The sequence below is a fragment of the Lycorma delicatula genome, chromosome 1 (genome assembly GCF_047948215.1).
Source record: "Lycorma delicatula isolate Av1 chromosome 1, ASM4794821v1, whole genome shotgun sequence".
In the NCBI taxonomy this organism is placed as follows: domain Eukaryota; kingdom Metazoa; phylum Arthropoda; class Insecta; order Hemiptera; family Fulgoridae; genus Lycorma; species Lycorma delicatula.
Window position 1 is genome coordinate 3,807,772 of NC_134455.1, and position 19,408 is coordinate 3,827,179.

General features: G+C 30.1%; 1 protein-coding gene across 2 annotated transcripts in view; it reads left to right on the forward strand.

Moving 5' to 3' along the window:
- LOC142322905 (uncharacterized) overlaps positions 1 to 19,408 on the forward strand; it is a 53,193-nt gene that overhangs the window by 18,721 nt on the left and 15,064 nt on the right. For both annotated transcript variants that reach the window (XM_075362022.1, XM_075362083.1), the window contains exons 2-6: positions 1,872 to 2,118; positions 6,597 to 6,642; positions 7,926 to 8,045; positions 9,075 to 9,127; positions 16,607 to 16,765. In XM_075362022.1, the coding sequence (XP_075218137.1) occupies positions 1,872 to 2,118; positions 6,597 to 6,642; positions 7,926 to 8,045; positions 9,075 to 9,127; positions 16,607 to 16,765 (625 nt within the window). The remainder of the gene's footprint in view (positions 1 to 1,871; positions 2,119 to 6,596; positions 6,643 to 7,925; positions 8,046 to 9,074; positions 9,128 to 16,606; positions 16,766 to 19,408) is intronic.

A 19,408-nucleotide genomic window follows, 5' to 3' on the forward strand; every position in this document is an offset into this window, starting at 1 on the left:
ATAGTTCAGCTGCCACAAAGCCAACTCCTCTTACAGTGTTCGTGATCACATACCTGCTAGAGATGATTCCAATAGTGGAGTCCCCATTCTTGTCAGTGAGCCAGTCCGGAGAAGTAATCAATCTTTGGTTTGGTTCTGAAATAAGAAGGAAATCCACCCCAGAGTCAACAGCTGACTGCCAAAGCAGGTCATGCATGACCATGTTTCTGTTAGCATTCAGGTAAAGACACATCATTTCCTTTGCTTACAATCCCGGGTCCCCATGCAATGGCCAGTACTATCACTTACTATGCAGCATGACTTTTCTCTGCAGTCGTACTTCTTGTGTCCTGGGCCTCCACAGTTTAACATAGCCCATGTCTGTCTGTGCCCTTACATTCAGCTGCGGAATGACCTAACTCCCAGCATTGGAAACAGGAAACATGAGGCTTCACCACTACAGGATTGCCATCCAATCCTTATTCTGCCTTCAGCCATCAGGCTCTTTGCCTTGCCCATCGGTAAAATCATAGTGGTATTCTGTGAATTACCATAAGCTGGGCGTATCGAGGAAACTCCGGCTGAAGTGGAACCCTTCAGTAATTTCCTGACCACAGTCAGGACCTCATCTGAAAATTCAATTTGTTGATGGTTTGAATGGTGTGGTGAGCCAGCTGTGTGTGAGCAGGCATTTGTATCTGCAGTAAACTGCCGAGGTACCCATTATACACAGGCTTTAAGGAACCTGAGCTTGTCGTGGTTTATTTGATGAGCATAACCAACCATGACTTACATTAAAGAAGACACTACCTCATCATTGCTAACTTCGCTTTTCACCAGAATCATTTCTAGATTGAACTTGCTGAATTTTGTAGTCTGTGGTTGAGGTTGGTGGGCATTCTGCTTCCTGTTCGTGTGTCACACTTGTTGAGGCACTTTTAAACTGCTTGAACCATGAAAAAATGATTTTACATGATAAAGCATTGTCCCTGTTTTGTGATAAAAGTCAGCAACCCTGTTCATTCACACCAACCAGAAATATCGGGCCACTGCTGGTTGGTTTTTCTTTGTGCAAACTGCTGGCGGAAGAGAGATGTCTACATTGTAATAACTAGAAGAAAAATGTTGTGATAGATATCAAATTTTGCACATGTGACCACAGTCATACCAACTGTCAACGCACATGCACAGAAGACAGTATGGCAACCTTAAAGGTATGTTATGGTGAAAGTGTAGATAATTTTTTACTTTCCTTCATATGTTACTTTTTTCAGAATTCCAGTTGAATCAATGTATGAAAGCAAATGAGTATATTTTGTTTCAATATTTTTATGGCATAGTTGTTTTGGTTACACTTATCTCATTTGATAATATAATTTTAAAATTTATTAAGTTAAATTTTGATGCCATGCTTGACACCATGACTAAGTTCAGTTTATTTTTATACTCCTCAGTTCACTTTTTTTAGCTTATATTGGAAAGGTTGATTTTTAGCAAATAAATGATCTGCAAATTTTATCAGTGAAATCGGCACATATTAGTTTAGTAAGTTTGTATGAATGCATTGATTGTATGTGCAGTAGACATGTGGTAATTACATCAGCATTAGCTGAGTAGATAGGGTTCTCCATACTATATGATGGCTATGAGGAAGAAATGCTGGAATGCCTTACCTGTACTGCTATAGAAAGATATTTACAAAGATCTGGTAGTTCTGTGTGCTATATTTTCTATTCTATTTCCTCCCAAAATTTGTTAAAATCCTAGTGTTTATTTTTTTATTATGTCCGGTTTTACCTTCTTTTCATTCTTTATATTTAAGATATAATTTTTAAAGATATTGTAGTTGTGATTTACTATATTTTTTCTTATTGTTATATTATGTTTTTCAGATGACATCATTAAAATGGAAGGGATCAGAAAGCCTGGACCTGGTAGTGTCCGGTCCAGGGGGTCAAAGCAATCTATGCGTTCTAATAGATCTCGGCGTTCAACATTTTCAAACAGATCTCGGCGTTCAACATTTTCAAACAGATCTCAACATTCTACATATTCTCATATGTCCAAAAGATCACGAAAATCAAATTATTCTAGAAGATCGTCTAATAATTACTATCAAAGGAATATGTTAAAAGAAAAGTAAGAACTTTTTTTTTTTAAATACATAATTTTTAAATGTGACACTATTGGTGTGCATAAAATTTAAAAAAAATATTGGGTGAAAGTAATGTCTATAAATGAAGCATTAAATCAGGTTATCTAGACTTTCTGTTGTATGTACTAAGCACTCGATTTCATTGTTGAAATATTGTTAAAAATTATGGAAGAAAGTTACTTAATTCATCTATAAGTTTGAAGAAAAAGAAATTGAAAAGTTGTAGATGACTGTTTCAAAACTGACAACTGAGTTTTAATTGATCAAAACATGGAAACATTCCAGAAAATTAAACAGGGCCCTACAACAAGTGGTAATCATTGAATCTGATATTGAAAAGTACATAACAAAGAAATTCAGAAACAGAAGTTTTGTGAATAAAACTTTTCTAGACCTGTGTACCTTTAGCACAAGGTAAGTTTGGAGTAAATAAATAAAAAATTGATGCAACACCAGTGTAGAATTATTTATTTGATGTTAGTTAGTAAAACAATAATCATACATTTCACAAAGAAAAAAGAGAGATTCAGAATATTTTGGTTTGAGCAGTAGTAATTTTTAAATGTTAAAAACAAATTTTTTGCTGTAAACCATGCGCCGTTCTCGGCCGACCACGCTCCCCCTGCATCGATGATGTGCCAAGAACCACACGGAAAAAATGAAAATGTTTTATGGTCTTATAAAATTATTACTAAAATGCTGAAATTGTTTGGTTTTTGAAGGATCTTTTTTAAATGAAATGAAATACAACGCTAAGAAATTTGAATGTTTGAACAAAGAAATTTTATTGACATAAAGTATCTTAAAATTAATAATTTTTATATTAGGATTCACCCTTTGATGCCGGCCGGACGCTCACTACATCATAAAGAGAAAGTCATCTTCATACGCATTCGACAATTCGCTACGTTATTCGTCTTCCGCCATTCACAGCATACCTGGTTGCCGATCTTAATGTCTTGATCCTGCTTCTTCCAAGTCCAGAGTGAGAGCCAGTGCCCTTCCCACACACTTACTAGCCGGCTGGAGGAAAAAAATTAATTACCTTCCCCTTCCAACATAGTTTCTTACGTTACAGATCGCATGCGCGAGAACTACAACATCTTAACAATAATACACATCTACTTAATACTAGTAAAACACGTTATTCATATTAAATCTAATACAATGACACACAATTAAATACAAGTTACAATGTCAGCTTTATTTTTTATTCATGAGGTTTGACACACCTCAACCATAAAGAAATTTGTGATGTTTGATGGCCAAATGATATTTAAAAAAAAAAAATGGGTTGCAGAAAGTTATGTGTCAGGTGGGCACCAAGAATTCAGCAGATTTATACATGTAAAAACATCTTGTTGTACCTCATTTTTCAGCTCTACCAGAATGAAATAGATTAACTGCTTAGCCACACTGGGGCTGGAGATGAAACATTAATATCATACACTGATATTAACAAAGCAACAATAAATGCAGTTGCAGTATTAATTATTTCCAAGTTATAAAATGTTTGAGCAAAAACATTCAAACACAAAGCTTACCATCACTCTTTTTTTTAGGACAAAAAAGAATGTTGCTTATTTTGAGTTAATTGATCATGAAAGTGCTGATATGTATTGTGAAACGTGTTACTCAGAACAAAAGACATATAAAGTTATCCAATAAGATTTTGGTTCTGCATTACGATACTTGAAAACAGGGAATTAGCTTCTTTGCTGAGAAATCTTCAAACGTCCACTGTACAGTCCCAACCTTCCACCTAGTAATTACCTTTTCTTCCATTTAAAACAATGGCTTACACATCACAGCCTTTGGAAATTATGAACAACTGAAAAAATGAAACAATTAAATGCTTTAAATCACGGGCAGGAAACGTTTTTGAAGATGGAGTACTAAAGCTAGCAGAAAAATATGAAAAATGAATTTCAGTGAATGATGGCTATGTAGAGAATAATAACGTAAACTAGAAATATCCCTATTTAGGAAATAAATCACCCTTTCGATGTAGGATTCTGTAAATATACCTAGATTCAGTTTGAGAACTAGCTTTGATATAATTATGAGGTATGATGTCATATAATAGTATTTTTATTGATGTATAAATCTGTGTTATAGTTAAAAATGACGCTGAATGTCAATTATATAGAAGGGTTGCACCCTTATCTTGATGCTCCTTGTCTAGAAATTGTTTTAGAGTAACCTAGTAGAACTGACATTTTATAGTTAGGAATCAGTTTATTCTGCCAAAATGTTTTGCTGGTTATAAAGCAAATATTGACAGTTTTATAGAAAATGAATGTAAGTAATCCAGTACGTAATAGAAATCTTTTTATCATTTTTGTGAAAGTAATTCTCTCTCAAATGTTAAATGTTTACTACTTGGGTTAAATTTTCTTAAGATAAGAGATATAGTTGTATTTGTAGTTTACAGATACTGCATAGTATAAGGATAGTTGGAACTGGGTGTCATACCTGGTCTAAGAGGAGAATAAAGGTGGTGTATAGATTGGTGCAAGCTAATCTTTTACTTCCCCTTGGACTGCCTATAATGAGCTTGTGTTCGTTACTTTTTTGTTACATTTTGTTTAATATAATCTTGATTTTTTGTTATATTTTGTTTAATAATTATTTTTACTAAATTTTAATTTTGTATGAAGTAATAAAAAAAGTTTCTGAGGGCTAATGCAAATAAATTATTGCTTGCTGGCTGTCTGCACGTCTCATCCATGTCGCTCTAAACCTTTCTTGAATAGTATGTTACAAGATGCCTCAAAAAGGTAGTATACAGTACTTTTTCGTTACTTCCAATTTTTCACTCCTTCTTTCCACCAGGAATTCATGCATTTACACTTGTTTGAATACTATTTTTATGTGTATGTTTTAAATCATTTCCATGCTTATTTAATTCAAATATTAAGGAAGCAGAGTGCATTTTAACTAATCTGAAGATAATCATAATTAAACTGCACAAAAACTTTAAAAAAAAAGCAAGAAATGCATTAATAAATAATGAAATATGAATAAATAATATGATCAATATGAAACATTAACCAAAAATCATCTGGAGAAAAAACATTTTACCACTATCCAAAATAAAATGAGGTTGAACAGAATATTTCAAATGTAAGTTAATACTAATTTTACTGATATTTTTTATTATTAACTGTTTCTCAACTTTCACTTAATTTCTACAGATGATTAGAAATCGTAATAAAAAATAATAATATAAGTCCATCCGATAATATCATTCAAAATACAAAAAAAAAAAAAAATACAACACATTCTATCAAACATTATAGAAATACTAAATAATTTATACATTGTAGTCCTGTTCATGATGGTAATAGCAATCGACTTATTAATTTATTTTAACAGCCAAAATATTCTGTTGATTATGAAAATGTTCAACATTTCCCTATATGACTTGTGATTTCACATGCAGGTTGAAGAAAATCATTAACTTATGTTGTTTATTTGATTTATATTACTCCAAAAAATGTACTCTATAAAAAGAAAAAAAAATGACTGGGAACACATAGAATTACAGTAAAACAGAATGTATATTTTAATAATCAAAAGCAAAATCAATAGGTGAGTGGATTTGAATGTTGTTAGGGTAAGATATTGACAGTATTTTTGACAGTAGACATGTGGAGTAGCAGGGGAGATTTTATGCAGTGTTGCTGACCAAAGCCATTTGGTATAAACTACTACAAAACATTTTTTTTATCATAGATTATTAAATTATGTATTTATTGAAACTATTGTACAAATAAACCTTTGCAACATTTATGATTATGCATTGAAATTTTATGTTTATTGTTATACTTACAATGTTTATTTGTTATAAAAATAAATTATCATCTGCAAATACATTACATGAGTTAATCAAATTTGTCAGTCATTTTAATTAACTATATCTTTGTTCAACGATTAAAAACGAGTGAATAAGTTTTCAACACTGAAAATGTGGCAGTGTTAAAAACATTATTTAGAAGGGTTTTAATGGTAGGGGTGGTTGAATTTGACTCAATGTTATAATGTAGATTGTAGTTTCAGCTTTATTGATTTTAAGGTAATACTTTTCTCATCCCCTACTTGGAAAATTTTCTCACCCCCTACTTGGAAAATTTGCATTCATTATAATGGGAAGATAGAATGTATAAGATTAGTTGAAAAATTTTAGACCTTTGCCAGATTCAAAATAAGATGAGATGCTTTGCAGCCAGTATGGTAATGATTTTATTAATCAACTGGCTGGTTCACTGTCAGTTTTGATTCATGACAAGAGCTAAATAAAAAAAAGGGATACAGTTTACAGTAATATGTAATGTCTAAGCACATATTAAATTTTGTTTGATCAGAATAGGTTTTTTTTTATTGTGACTGTTTTCCATTGTCCTTATTTTTTAAACTTTTTTACTTATCCTCTGTTTATTTTATTTTTTTTTTTTTTTAGTAATCAGTTTGAAGAAATGGAAAGGTTTCAGGAACATCAGTTTCAGGTACTGGTAAATATTTTTTATTTGGCTAATATAAAAATAATCGTTTACTTACAAAAAATCTGAACCCAGGTTTTATTAAAATTTTATAGAGACTTAATGCAAGTTGCATTACCTGAGCTACAATCTGCTCTTTGTTTATTACTTTCTGTGTTACAGATTGTTACTTTTCTTCTTTAGGTTCATTTGGTTAATCATTAAAGAGAAGCAGTTGCTTCCTCAACATCATGTTCTTTTCTGGAGTGTAGGTTTTTGTTAAGTAAATGATTTAATAAAGCGCATGTTTGTTAATTTATGTACTGCAAAAAATAATGTTATGAAAAATGATTTGTTACATTACGTTATTTATTATTATTATTATTATTCCTAGTGTGTATGTTGCAATATATTCAACTAGTGAACAATAAGGAACCCATGCACCAGTGAGATGAGGATGATGTGTATGACATGTAAATGATGTGTAGTCTTGTACAGTTCCTAGCCAAACATTGTTGAGATGTGTGGTTAATTGAACCCCAACTACCAAAGTACATCGGTGTCCATTATCTAGTATTCAAATTCATATAAAAGCAACCAACTTTAGGATTTGAGCCTCAGAACCTTCAACTTGGAAAGCCAGCTGTTAACCGACTGATTTGGCCACTAGACCAAGGGCATTTTGCTGTTTTATTATTATTTTTCCAGTACGTATTGTTGAATGTTAATTTTTATATGATTTATGTCTGCAATATTGGCAACAGGAACTATTGAACTATTAGCCAGTTATATTTATATTAACAAATAATAGTTTTAATATTGATATAGAAATTGCATTTCTTTTTAAGCTGATTGACACGTTTAATTCAAGAAAAATTTATTGTTAATTTATGATTAATTTTAATTAAAAATGCTACTTTTAGTTTATTTTGAATTTTAATCCTAAATATTAATTAGTTTATTAGAAATTAATGTGAATAAATTAACCAATTTATATTTGTTAATTACAATTTACATATTATTGTATACCTCTGCCTTTAAATATTTTTGATAACATTTTCTCTTTCTGAATTCTGAGTACTTTGCTGTATACTACTGATGTTGTGTATGATATGGCATATGTTGTTTATGTATGTGACCATATATGTGTTTATATGGTATATGTTAAATTGCTAACATATGATGTATTAACTAATTCTACGATTGATTTGTTTTTATTAATGTCCATAAAGGTCAAACTATGTTTTTCTGGTGGTTGTCTTTTAATTGGTTATTGCAAAAATTTAGTGCATCTGTTTTTTATTTATTAGAAACATCCTGGCCTTTATACTCCTGGTGGCATTAATAGAAGGCTACCTTGGGCATATTACAAAAATAGAGTACGTCATGCTGTACAAACTTTAACTGGATTTCAAAGACAAAGGTTCAATGTAAGTTCACTCATTTGAATAAATCCTATACTTATATGATATTAAACATCTAATGTATTTTAGGTATATTTGTTTATATATAATTGAAATATATATTCATTTCTATTTTACATATAGGTTAAAAAGTAAGTATTGTGGTTGAAAATGAGTACTAACACAATCTATTGGAAAATAGCAAACGTACAAATAGACATGTTGATATAATCAGCTCACTGTATAGTTCAGTGTGGTTTTATATACTATTCAACATTTGAGGGCTAAAAGGGTTAAATCTAAAACAAAATTTCACTGTAATTGGAAAATTATATAACATAGTTTTAGTGTGAGTTTTTTTATTTAATAGAGACTTTTTTTATTAGCTGTTAAAGTGATGAATCCAGTGTAAAATTATTAATAAATAAGATGTTAAAAGAAATAAATAAACCTGATAGGTGTTCATTATTTGTTGATGATTTTCATTTATTTTGATTTTGTATCCCATCGCTCTACCCTAGGTTTAACTCCATAATTACTTCACTAAGAGGTTGGCTGAAAACTGATGGTTTTATTTTTTCACCTACTAAAATATTACATTTTCAGTTACTTACATAAATAGAATTATTAGATCAGCAAGTTGTTGACAAGTAAGGTTTTTGTAGGACTTTTTTTTATAATGGCATGAAATAATAATATATTTGAAAGAACTTATGGTATGAAAATCTTATATATGTGATGTGTGTCAGATGATGTGTGATCATTACAGTTGAAGTAAAAATTGAACATATACTTTAAGTATACTACTAGATCTTGGTTTGATTTTAGTTTGATTTCATTGTCTTCATTCTTATCAGGTATATAGACCTTAAAATATTAGAATCCCTTATTTATAATTAATTTCTGGCAATAGTTATTATTAATGAATTACATGTTGGCATAAAGTGACAACATTCTTTGTGTGGTCAGTATCCGAATTGGCTTGAAAAAATTACGGTGAATTATTTTTACTGCTTTTTTTTATTCATTGTAATGGTTTTAATTTTTTTTTTTCAGGTTGGGCAGAGACGATTTCCAAATCCTAAACATAGACAGAAAATTATGAATTGGTATAACTTCATATTTATTGACATTAATTTATTGTCCAAGATTTAAAATACTCCTCTCCTTTGCCTTTGTTTATGGTATACCATTTAGATTTTCTTTTTTAAAAAACTTTACCAGAATACCTATTGTTGAAATAACATATTCTGTATTCTCTGGTATGAGGGTTATTTTAGTCATAATATACTAATTACAGTCTCCTTACATATAAGTATTTTTTATTCTTCTGTGAACTTTCATATGATCCTTAATTCAACAATCATAGCTACTGTAATCAGGGAGTTAGGGAAAATGATACATACTGGTTTACATTTTCCCATTTAATATCAAAGGCGAATATAACTAGATTGTATTTATCTATACTAGCCTAAAATCAGTCAGCTCAATTGAGATCCTACACTGATAGAAAAAAACCTTTTTTTTAAATGTTTCTCTAAGTGTGATACCATTTCTTGAATTGCTTTTTTGCATACATTACAGATCTGTAAATAAAATTTTTCTATCACCCTTAGTTTTAAATAAATTACACTTCAAAAAAAATTAAGGGAAAGTATACTTAAAATCTGTAAACTTTATATTTTTGCATGGCCATATCTGTGTTAGAATGATTTCGCTGATGCTTTTCTTTTATAAATAGTCTCAGGCACATAATGATTTAATGTCCAACAGTAATTGGCTAGCATGTTAGTATTCCATTTCCCTTTATAGCGGCTTTCCATCCCAAAATATCTTTGTGGAAACGTTCACAGTGTTCTTCACTTACATCTCCAAAGTGGTCCGAAAAAAAATCCAGATGTGAGAGGAGGAAATGTATTTTCAAAGACATATTATATCTCATAGCTCTGTATGTTGTAAGAAGTTGATTAACAATATCGTGGTAATTGTTGGATTTTTGTTTGCCAAGAAAAGTTTTGCAAACATCTTTAAAGCCCAAGCTGCACTTTATGGATTATTTAACATTGTGTTAAATACATCATCTTTGACCAACTCTCTTATTTGAGGACCAACAAATATTCTTTTTTTAATTTTTCCTTCACTTACATTTAGAAATTTCTGCCTGATGTACAAAAATCCTGGACTATCCTTCCTTACTGTTTTTACAAAATTTTTCATTAGCCCTAGCTTGATATGGAGATCAGGTAAAAATATTCTTTTAACCAAGGGCTCATGAATAATATTTTTCCCCTTTGGAGTTAATTTGTCTTATTTCTTCCACTCTTTCGTAACACAATGTTTATCCCTAGCTCAGCTGTCCCATTCGCAAAGAAAACACATGTACTTAGTATAGCCTCACTGCATGCCTAACAAAATAGTCTAACTTCATGCCTAAAACATGCATGTGTTATTCATGTCTAAAACATGCCTAACTTCCAAATCACCACATATGTTCCAGCCATGTTTTTTATAATTTATTTTTTCAAGAACATCTTTCATCACATCGTATGTCTCTGTCAAATTAATACCATAAGTGATTGGCATCGAAGGTTATGTGTTACCATTGTGTAGTAGAAACACTTTTAAACTATACTTGAACAAATCTATGAAAAGGCGCCAGTCCTCAGGTTTATGATCTTGTCCTAAGTGGAACATAAGCTCTTCAATATTTGTGCAATAAACCAAATTATTTTCTTCAATAAAATACTGAGAAAGTTCTTTTTGTCGGCTTTGAAAGCCCGAAGTTTTTGTATTTTTTTTTTTTTAAAGTAAATTCCAACCTTGCAGTCTTGATCCTAACAGTTCAGTTTGATTTTTTGATAAATTTAAATCCCTAACAAAGTCATTTAATTCACCTTGTGATATAAGATGTGGCTTACTGGAAGATAATTAAAAATCAAAATCATTGTTGTCTTTTTCAGTACTGCCTGATTCTTCATCACTGCTTTCGAAGCATACATTCAGGTGGCTCAGAAACTGGAATAATTTCACTGTGAGATACAGGCTTGATGGCAGGTTGCAATGAAGGATATTTTATAGTATGTTTAGATTTTTTAGAAATTCCAGACACACTTGTTAAACAAAAGTAACAATCTGTTAACATGATCCTTTGGTTCACACCTAACCATAGGTACACCAAATGGCAAAGCCTTCCATGTACCTTTCAACTATCTTCTTAAATATACAAAACAATTAGTGCATACTATATGAGGAGCCCATGTCTTATTCTGATCACCAATTTTACACTGAAAGTACAAATTATATGCTTTTTTAATTAAAGGTGTAATGTTTTTTTATTTGATTTTATGGCAAACTCACCACATACATAACAAAAGGCATCCACATCATTTACACAGTTTCGAGGCATTATGACAGTGCACTGTTAACAAACTTAAGACAGCAATAAGAATGAACAAAATTAATTCACTACTAAATCCAGTGCTTAGTACAAACAACACAGCAGTGTTTTCAGCTACAAGTTTTGGCCTGCACAGACATGATTAATCTTGTTCATGAGGCTCACTCTTCAGTATTAGATATGATGTCATAATGTGACTATAATGTGATTTAATTCTTTGTCTAGTATTGTTTATTTATAGCTTACAAATTATCTAAACAAAGTTAAACAATAAAAAATGAGCTAACAAAATAAGGAGCGTAAAATGCTAACTATACATTGAAAAATGAAAAAAATTCTATAATTAAACATTGTTCAGAAATGGTGGGTGATAAAAAGATTCTGACTTCATATTCTGACTTCATTCAAAAACTCAAAATGTTCTGCACCGATTGAGCTCAAATTTTAGCACGTTATATAACCCGCATCAAAGATTGTTTTCATCTATTTTTAATAAATCTATCTATCTATTTTTAATTTGGACAGTTTTTTAATAAATAAGAGGCTAATAAATCAGATGGAAATGTAAACAAAGGAAAACCAATCAGATCAATGCAAGATGGCTGCTGTCAAACACAACGACCAATCACAAAGAGCCCGTATGGCCATTGCCAATGTAAACAAAATCACAACTGATTAAGTAACAAATTTCTTTGAATTATATTTAACAGCTAAAACATCTGTATTTTATTAAAAAAAAAACAAAAAAAAACACCAAAACAAAGAAAAGCCAACAAGAAGGATGACTTACAGTAAATAAATTAAAACACCCAACTTTCTTATAGCCCAGATAGACTTGAACCTCTTCAAAAATTATTCCTTTTGAACTAAGCCACATTTTAATATCATTGTTTTTCTATAACACGGCTGGAATTCTTTTCGTTTAATGATAAGAAGCGTTGTCGAAGACAATAACCGAATTCTCTTCCAAAGGACATAATACACTGCTGAACTATTTCTAAATAATTCAAATTCGTGTAATATTTTTACGAATCCCGTTTTTAACAAAATCTCACCTTTTTCTCAATTGACCTGCGGGGTTTTGTTTTCTTTGGAGACTAATTCATTAGTAGATTCGTTTTTGAGAATCATTGTACACTGAAGCAGCACAACTTCTACTTACGTTAGCAGTTTATTAACATATGAAATCAACGCCGTTTGATTATTCTGTAATTTGTAAGCATTACTATACTTTTGTAAGCATTTAAAATGATTTGTTTTTTCGGACGACTTAAGGGCTTTTTTCACAGCCCACAAATCTTTATATATTGGCAGCATCAAAGGGCAGTATTGTTTCACATCTCAAAAAAAAATTAGCTAATTCTTTTTATGTGAATGGTGTTTTTAGGTTTTAGATATCAGATTTCAAACTACTGTCTACTTCTCTTTGTTAATTGTAAACATAAACCCTTCTCAGAATTGAAAATGTTGTGAGTTTCTGAAGGATCTTAGAAGTCACAGCACCTCTATGAGACTTGTCAACTCATAATACAGCTGTGACTTGACTCAATCAGGCAGTTACAGTTTTGTTTAGAAAACAGGATATGAAATCATTTTTACATTTGATTTGAATCATAATTTCATTTTTCAGGTTTGACATAAAAAAAATACTGTAAAAAGTCTGTTCTCTCAATTAATAGAGCATTGTTATTAACAAAAATTAAGGACAGTATTATAATAATTGTACCAAACAATAATCTCTTTGTGGCCTACGTTATATGGCCACCTAATAATCTCTTTATGGCAATATATGTTTACTTTCCAGACCCACTTTGTAATATAGATTTGTTTAAAATCTATTTATTTTTATAGATGTAATACATTGATTTATTTATAAAACTTGAGATTTTATAATCCTTATTAAACCTGAAATGTCTTTAATGATGTAAGCACTCACTAACATATAACAAAAATATTTTCACAGAAAAGAAGAATTCCATAAGCATTTTTAAAAAAAATGTACTATTTTATGTTTAGTTTAATAGTGTGCAATTGCAAACAAACTTACAAGGCAAACAAAGCACTTATGGTTATTTTTGCAGCTGTTAGCATGATTATATTCATCATTCTAGGAAGGGCATTCAATTTATCCGTGAATACAGCAATATTCTAATGAGAAAAGTACTTTTTTTTAGCAGCGGTGACATGTAAGTGGAAAGAGTTAATAAGAAATTTTATTTGCTCAAATAGTCCAAAATGTTTTCATAAAGTATTTTTGATATTTTACATCATATCTGAGGCAAGACGTGAAAAAAGTTTTCAAATAAATAAGAACCTAATTAATGTAAAAAAATAAATTATTCTAAACATGAGGATTTTAAAAATTTACAATTATATTTACACTATTAAAATGGTGGTACTAATGTCACTGGTTTTGCACCATTATTATAAGATTTTATTAATAAAAAAAGGGAATAATCATAGAAATAAAAAGTGATTTTGGAAGTGGGGTTAAAATTTTAAGCTTTGTAGAATTGTAAAATCTTCCTAGACAAGCCCAAATTCGTTTAACAGTGAATATTTTGCTATGTATTATTTTATTTACCTTTTTTTATTTTGTGCAGTCATGAACAGTAATTATCAATTTATCAACAATTTATTTATCTTCAAAAACCCAAAACCAATAAACATTAAATTAATAAAAGGATGATAATGCATACAATATTTACTCTTTTAATTGTTGTTTTAATACTGGCAATGTTATAAAATTACCATAAGGAAAATAATTTCTTTCTAGTAGATCAAGCAATATGTAATGTATTTTTATCAAGTAATCTTTTTTTAAAAAATGGAGCTTCCTTTTTAGTTTTGGCAAGATTCTATACTAAAATTTTCAGGGCCATAATTAAGCGAAGAGCCATTCATGGATTTCAGGCTATACTTTTCCAGTGTTAGGAACTTATTGTCCCATGACACATCATTTCAAGTAAAGATACTTTGATTCATGTAGTTTTAAATAAAGAAATAGTAGTTGTAAGAGATGATAGTGTAAATTATACTAATGTAACTTCGATAAACATAGCTTTATCTTATACAATTTTGGCAGATTTTTTTATATATAACAAAAACGACTAACATTTCTTTTTTGAAAATTTTCAAAAAATACAACTATAACCCAAAACAGATTAAAGGAAACTATTTTAAAACTTGTTTAGAAGTGTAGGCAGGGAAGATTTCCTGAATTTTAGTTTTTCAGTCTAAACTATTCTTAGATTGACAAACTTGTCAATCTAAATATCCCATTTCATTTAGTTTTTAATTATCTCTCTAAGAATACATCCAGAATGGCAGCATATTATAGCCCACAGACAATGTTCGATTTTGAATCCTTTATGTTTAACCCAGGAAGCAGTAAACCAATTTTTCTCCATGGATTGACTGTGTACTAAAGTTATGATACCATTTTTTTTTTTTTTTTGTCTCAGAAACGCTTTGCAGTTAGTTTATAGTTTCATGAAGTAGTGCATAGAGGTTCTCTTCTATGTTTATTTTTCCCTGCTTTTGTATGAATTTATACATATAAAATCACTCGCGTAGTTAAGCAGTAAACATGTATTGTCTACCACCCACCTTTAGATATATGATAATTTTTATGTCTGTAAGCTTTTAGTTTGGTTTTCTATTTTTATAGGCCTAATTTACATAATTTATTACTTTTATATGAACAAACTAAATTTGGTTATATACAAAGTTGGTCCACTAAAAAGTGGAATTTTATAGTTTACAGAGCACATGTGTACTGAAATGTTTTTTTGCATTTTCCAATATTCGTGTAACAAAAGTTTATTGCAGAGAATGTATTTGTATGCTTATTGCAACACAGTGCTTAAAATTATATACTCAAGTTTATTGTGCGATAATTAAAGTTACAATAATGTGTATGTTTTCCTGCCCCAGAATTTAAAATATTTAAGTAGTATATGTAAAATTTAAGTGATATATACATGAATATAAGATCTATATCTACAACTGAATGTCTGTATGATTATATTTCATTTCTTCTCTAGCCTAATTAATTAGCAAGTTAATAAGTTTCAAAAGTTGAATGTTTGGCACACCGTAAGTTTAAAAGAAGAAATGTTAAGTATTAAAGATTATTTTGCTGTAATATTTGTTTGGATTATATATTCAAACATTTTTAATATCTCATTAAGTATTTTCTCTAAATTACAGTGTATGATTCTGGAGTTTTTAGTTTTCATGTTGTTTGAATAAATATTTTTTTTATTACTACTTCATTTGATATTCTATTGGTAAGGAACTATATGAAATTTTTTTTACATCGTGAAAATAATTACACTTCTTTTTTTCTAGAAAAATCATTGCATTGAAGTAAAGGCAAGAATACTCAGAATATGAATATGTTAACTCAGCTTACCCAACAAAAAGTAGATTGTAAATATTTTCTGTTTAAATCTATAAAGTGCAATAGTCTCATATTAATAAGTAATAATAATAATATCTCATAATAATAAGTAGATACTGCTTTATGAAACAGTATCTACTTGACATGAAAATCAAATAAAGTAAACAAATAAAATGAGAAATTTACAATAGAACATCTCTACTCTTCAGATTTAACACTGGTATAAATTTGTTATAAATACACTTAGGTACTTATAACAGATAACAGGAAATCTTAATTGAACAATGTTTCTGTTGAGGTTTTATTGTTTTAAGATTTCAGTAGTGTAAAACATGTAAGGTTACTATCAAGTAAACCATCATAATAAGTATCAGTAAAAAAAAAACCATCTAAGTGAATAAAATATGTATAATATTTAAGAAAAAAATTTATAATCTTAGGAGATAAAACTGAGTATACTTGAAAATTCAGTCATTAGGTACAGTATACAATAAGTATGTAATAAAACTAGTATTTTGAAGAGAGATTTTAAGAAGTTACAGAAAAGCTTTTTGAAGTCAATTAAAAAATGGACTTCACAATTTAGTACATATAATTTTTCCTGTGTGCTAAGCTAACTCAACAGAGCTATTCGTTTATTCTTCATCTGTAAAATTATAAAGAGAAACATAAAAGTTATTATTGAGAACAAATATCTATATGATCAGCAGTAAGATGTTATTTATTATCTATTACCCTTTGTGATTTAGTATTCTTTTTTATTAACTTGATTCTGGTTTTTATCAGGCAACATATGAATCGAGTACCACCCGATATCACAGTTCAGGTTCAAAGTCCTGAGATGCAATTAACAAGAAAATCTTTGGCTCTCTTTAATAAGTACAACCTATCCAGATGGTCCTCAACTTCAAGGTCTACTAATTATTTTAGACGTTTCCCAAGAAGGTAAGTGATAAATTCTTAAGTTATAATTAACTATAGAAATGGTTAATTAATAGTATAAATGGTTAATAGTCTAAGAAACAGTTGTGTCACAATGCAGTGGAATTGAAGAAAACATTTCATACAATGGATTTTGGTGGGATTACATATTTGTTTTACTCTATCCAACTCAAACTTTTTTTTATGAATGACACATTTAAAGCATTTGAGGTACAAATGATACTTAGGTCAGGATTGCTTTCTTTAGTGATATAATGAACATTATTATACCAGTATGAATCTCAGAACTTGCATGCTGGTATGCAATATTATATTTGGAACTGTGAAGGAGGCAAAAAAATCATTTTATCCTTCTTTTCTTGAAAGCCTGATGTAGATATTTTTCTTGAAGCATGGCTATGCCATTTTTGGGATTGACTGATTGGTGACAAAGTAATCAAGCATGCCTATTTCACAAATTCCAAAAATCAGAAACATCTTTCCAAAATTTAATAAAACAAAGAAAAGAATCCACCCAAACCCTAAGGAGAATAAAAAGTCAAAACCATAAAAACACACTGAAGTCAATAGAAGAATTCAATAAAACACAGTCATCGACTACTATAAAATTTTAAAAATCAGCTCTGAAAATATAAACCCCCATCCCTACTAATAAAGATAGTGCGGAAATCCTAGCTAAATATTTCAACAAATCCCTAAATTGCGAAGAACTGACAAAACTTCAACACTAACATCCCAATAACAACACCACCAAAAACATCAACCTCACACTAAAAGAAGTCTACCAAGCATGGATGAAATGAAGAGTTACAAAGTAGCAGGAGAAGATCAGACTTACATAGAAATCTGAAAATGTGCAGGATGATCAGCAAAAATTGCCCATCAACAGCTTGTCAACATCTGGATCAAAGAAGAATTACCAGAACACTGGTGACAGCTCACATTCATCCTCTACACAAAAAAGGAACAAAACAGAAGTTAACAATTATAGGGAAATCTCACTCCTAGACATAACATACAAAATTCTTTCAAGAATCATCCTCAACAGGTTTGGTTCACAACTTGAGAAAGAACTAGGATAATACCCCAGGGAGTTTTTCGACCCTGGAGGAACTGTCCAGACAAAGCTAATAATGGATTACAGCAGGAAAAGAAACTGACATGGTAATAACATTTGTAGATTTGCAGTTAATAAAGCTTTTAATTGCATCCACAAAGAATTCCTAAAAATTCTAAGACACCTCGGACTATATATCAAATTAATAAACATGATAAAACTGACCCCGACAAACACAAGTCAAAGATACAATTCTGAGGTGAGTTCTCAGAACCATTTGAGAACAAAACAGGAATGCTAAGACTTTCACTGCTATTCAACTACACTCTAGAAATGATAATGAGAGAATGGCTCAAAAAGTAAAAATAGGCTGAAAAATTGAAACAAACTGTCTTGGTTTTTCACAGATATTAGAAATTCAAAACATTGCAAATAAAATTGGCCTTAAATTATCATTCAAAAAGACAGAAATTATGCCCCAAAAACCAACACAATTAAAAAAGTAAACATAAATGGTAATAAAGTCATAGTAACACAATTGAAATACCTTGCAGAAATAATATTAAATAACCTAAATGAAAAAAACCTTGATCCTAATAAGAAGAAACAAACTAGCCAAAGCTCAAAAGTTAACCTGGTACACTTACAATAAAAACTGTCCATCAATAAATGCAAAAATAAAACGCTACAACACAATTATAAAACCAGTTATGCAGCAGAAATACTCTTCCACTTGAACGAACAAAGACAGACAGGCTCTAGAAAATCAAAAGAAGAATTGGAAGAACCTGGATCAATAAAAAGTACCAGAAAGATGGGCCATGGTGGATTGTGCCCACTAAGTCATATAGAAAGAGTTAAAACCCATCGATGATACCTTGTGTAAGTGGCGAGTACGATTCTTTGGACATTATGAGGATGGAAGATTCAAGAATTCTGAAATAGCTTGTACAGTATACAATGTTGACGTGAAAACATTCAGAAAGGATGCAGATGAAAGAAAGGATCTGAAGGAAATTAGCCTTACACCAGAGGACACCACAGATAAGATAAAATTTAACAAGAAAATCAAAAACAAAAACACTTGCAAGAAAAACTCACAACATGAACATTTTCAACACTAGAAAGGGCACAAAGATTGGAATGCATGAAAAAGTACTGGGAGGACTGCAAGACCCAAACAAACTTGGATAATGGACTGACTGAAGTAATCTTATGCAATCATAAAAGTTAATAATAATAACAGCTAGGTAGTTGAGAGTTTGAATTCACTTATATACATTTAAAGGAGAGCTTCTTCAAAGAATCGCCCAATATATCATTCAAATTTATTTAAAAAAAAAAACAGTAAAATAGAAATTGCTCTTTTAGTGACTAGCTTTTTATCAGATGATTAATACAATTTTGCAGAATTGCTTTTATCAGAATAACTATTACTTTTTTTATTTTTTTAAAATTCCCATTACATGGAAAACTAAAATTTATGCATGGCTGGTACTTAAAAGCTATTTTAAAATATCTTTCTTCAGCAAATGATTATTTAACTTAAATATGATATGTTTTAGTGAAGTAATATTTTATTGTGTTTT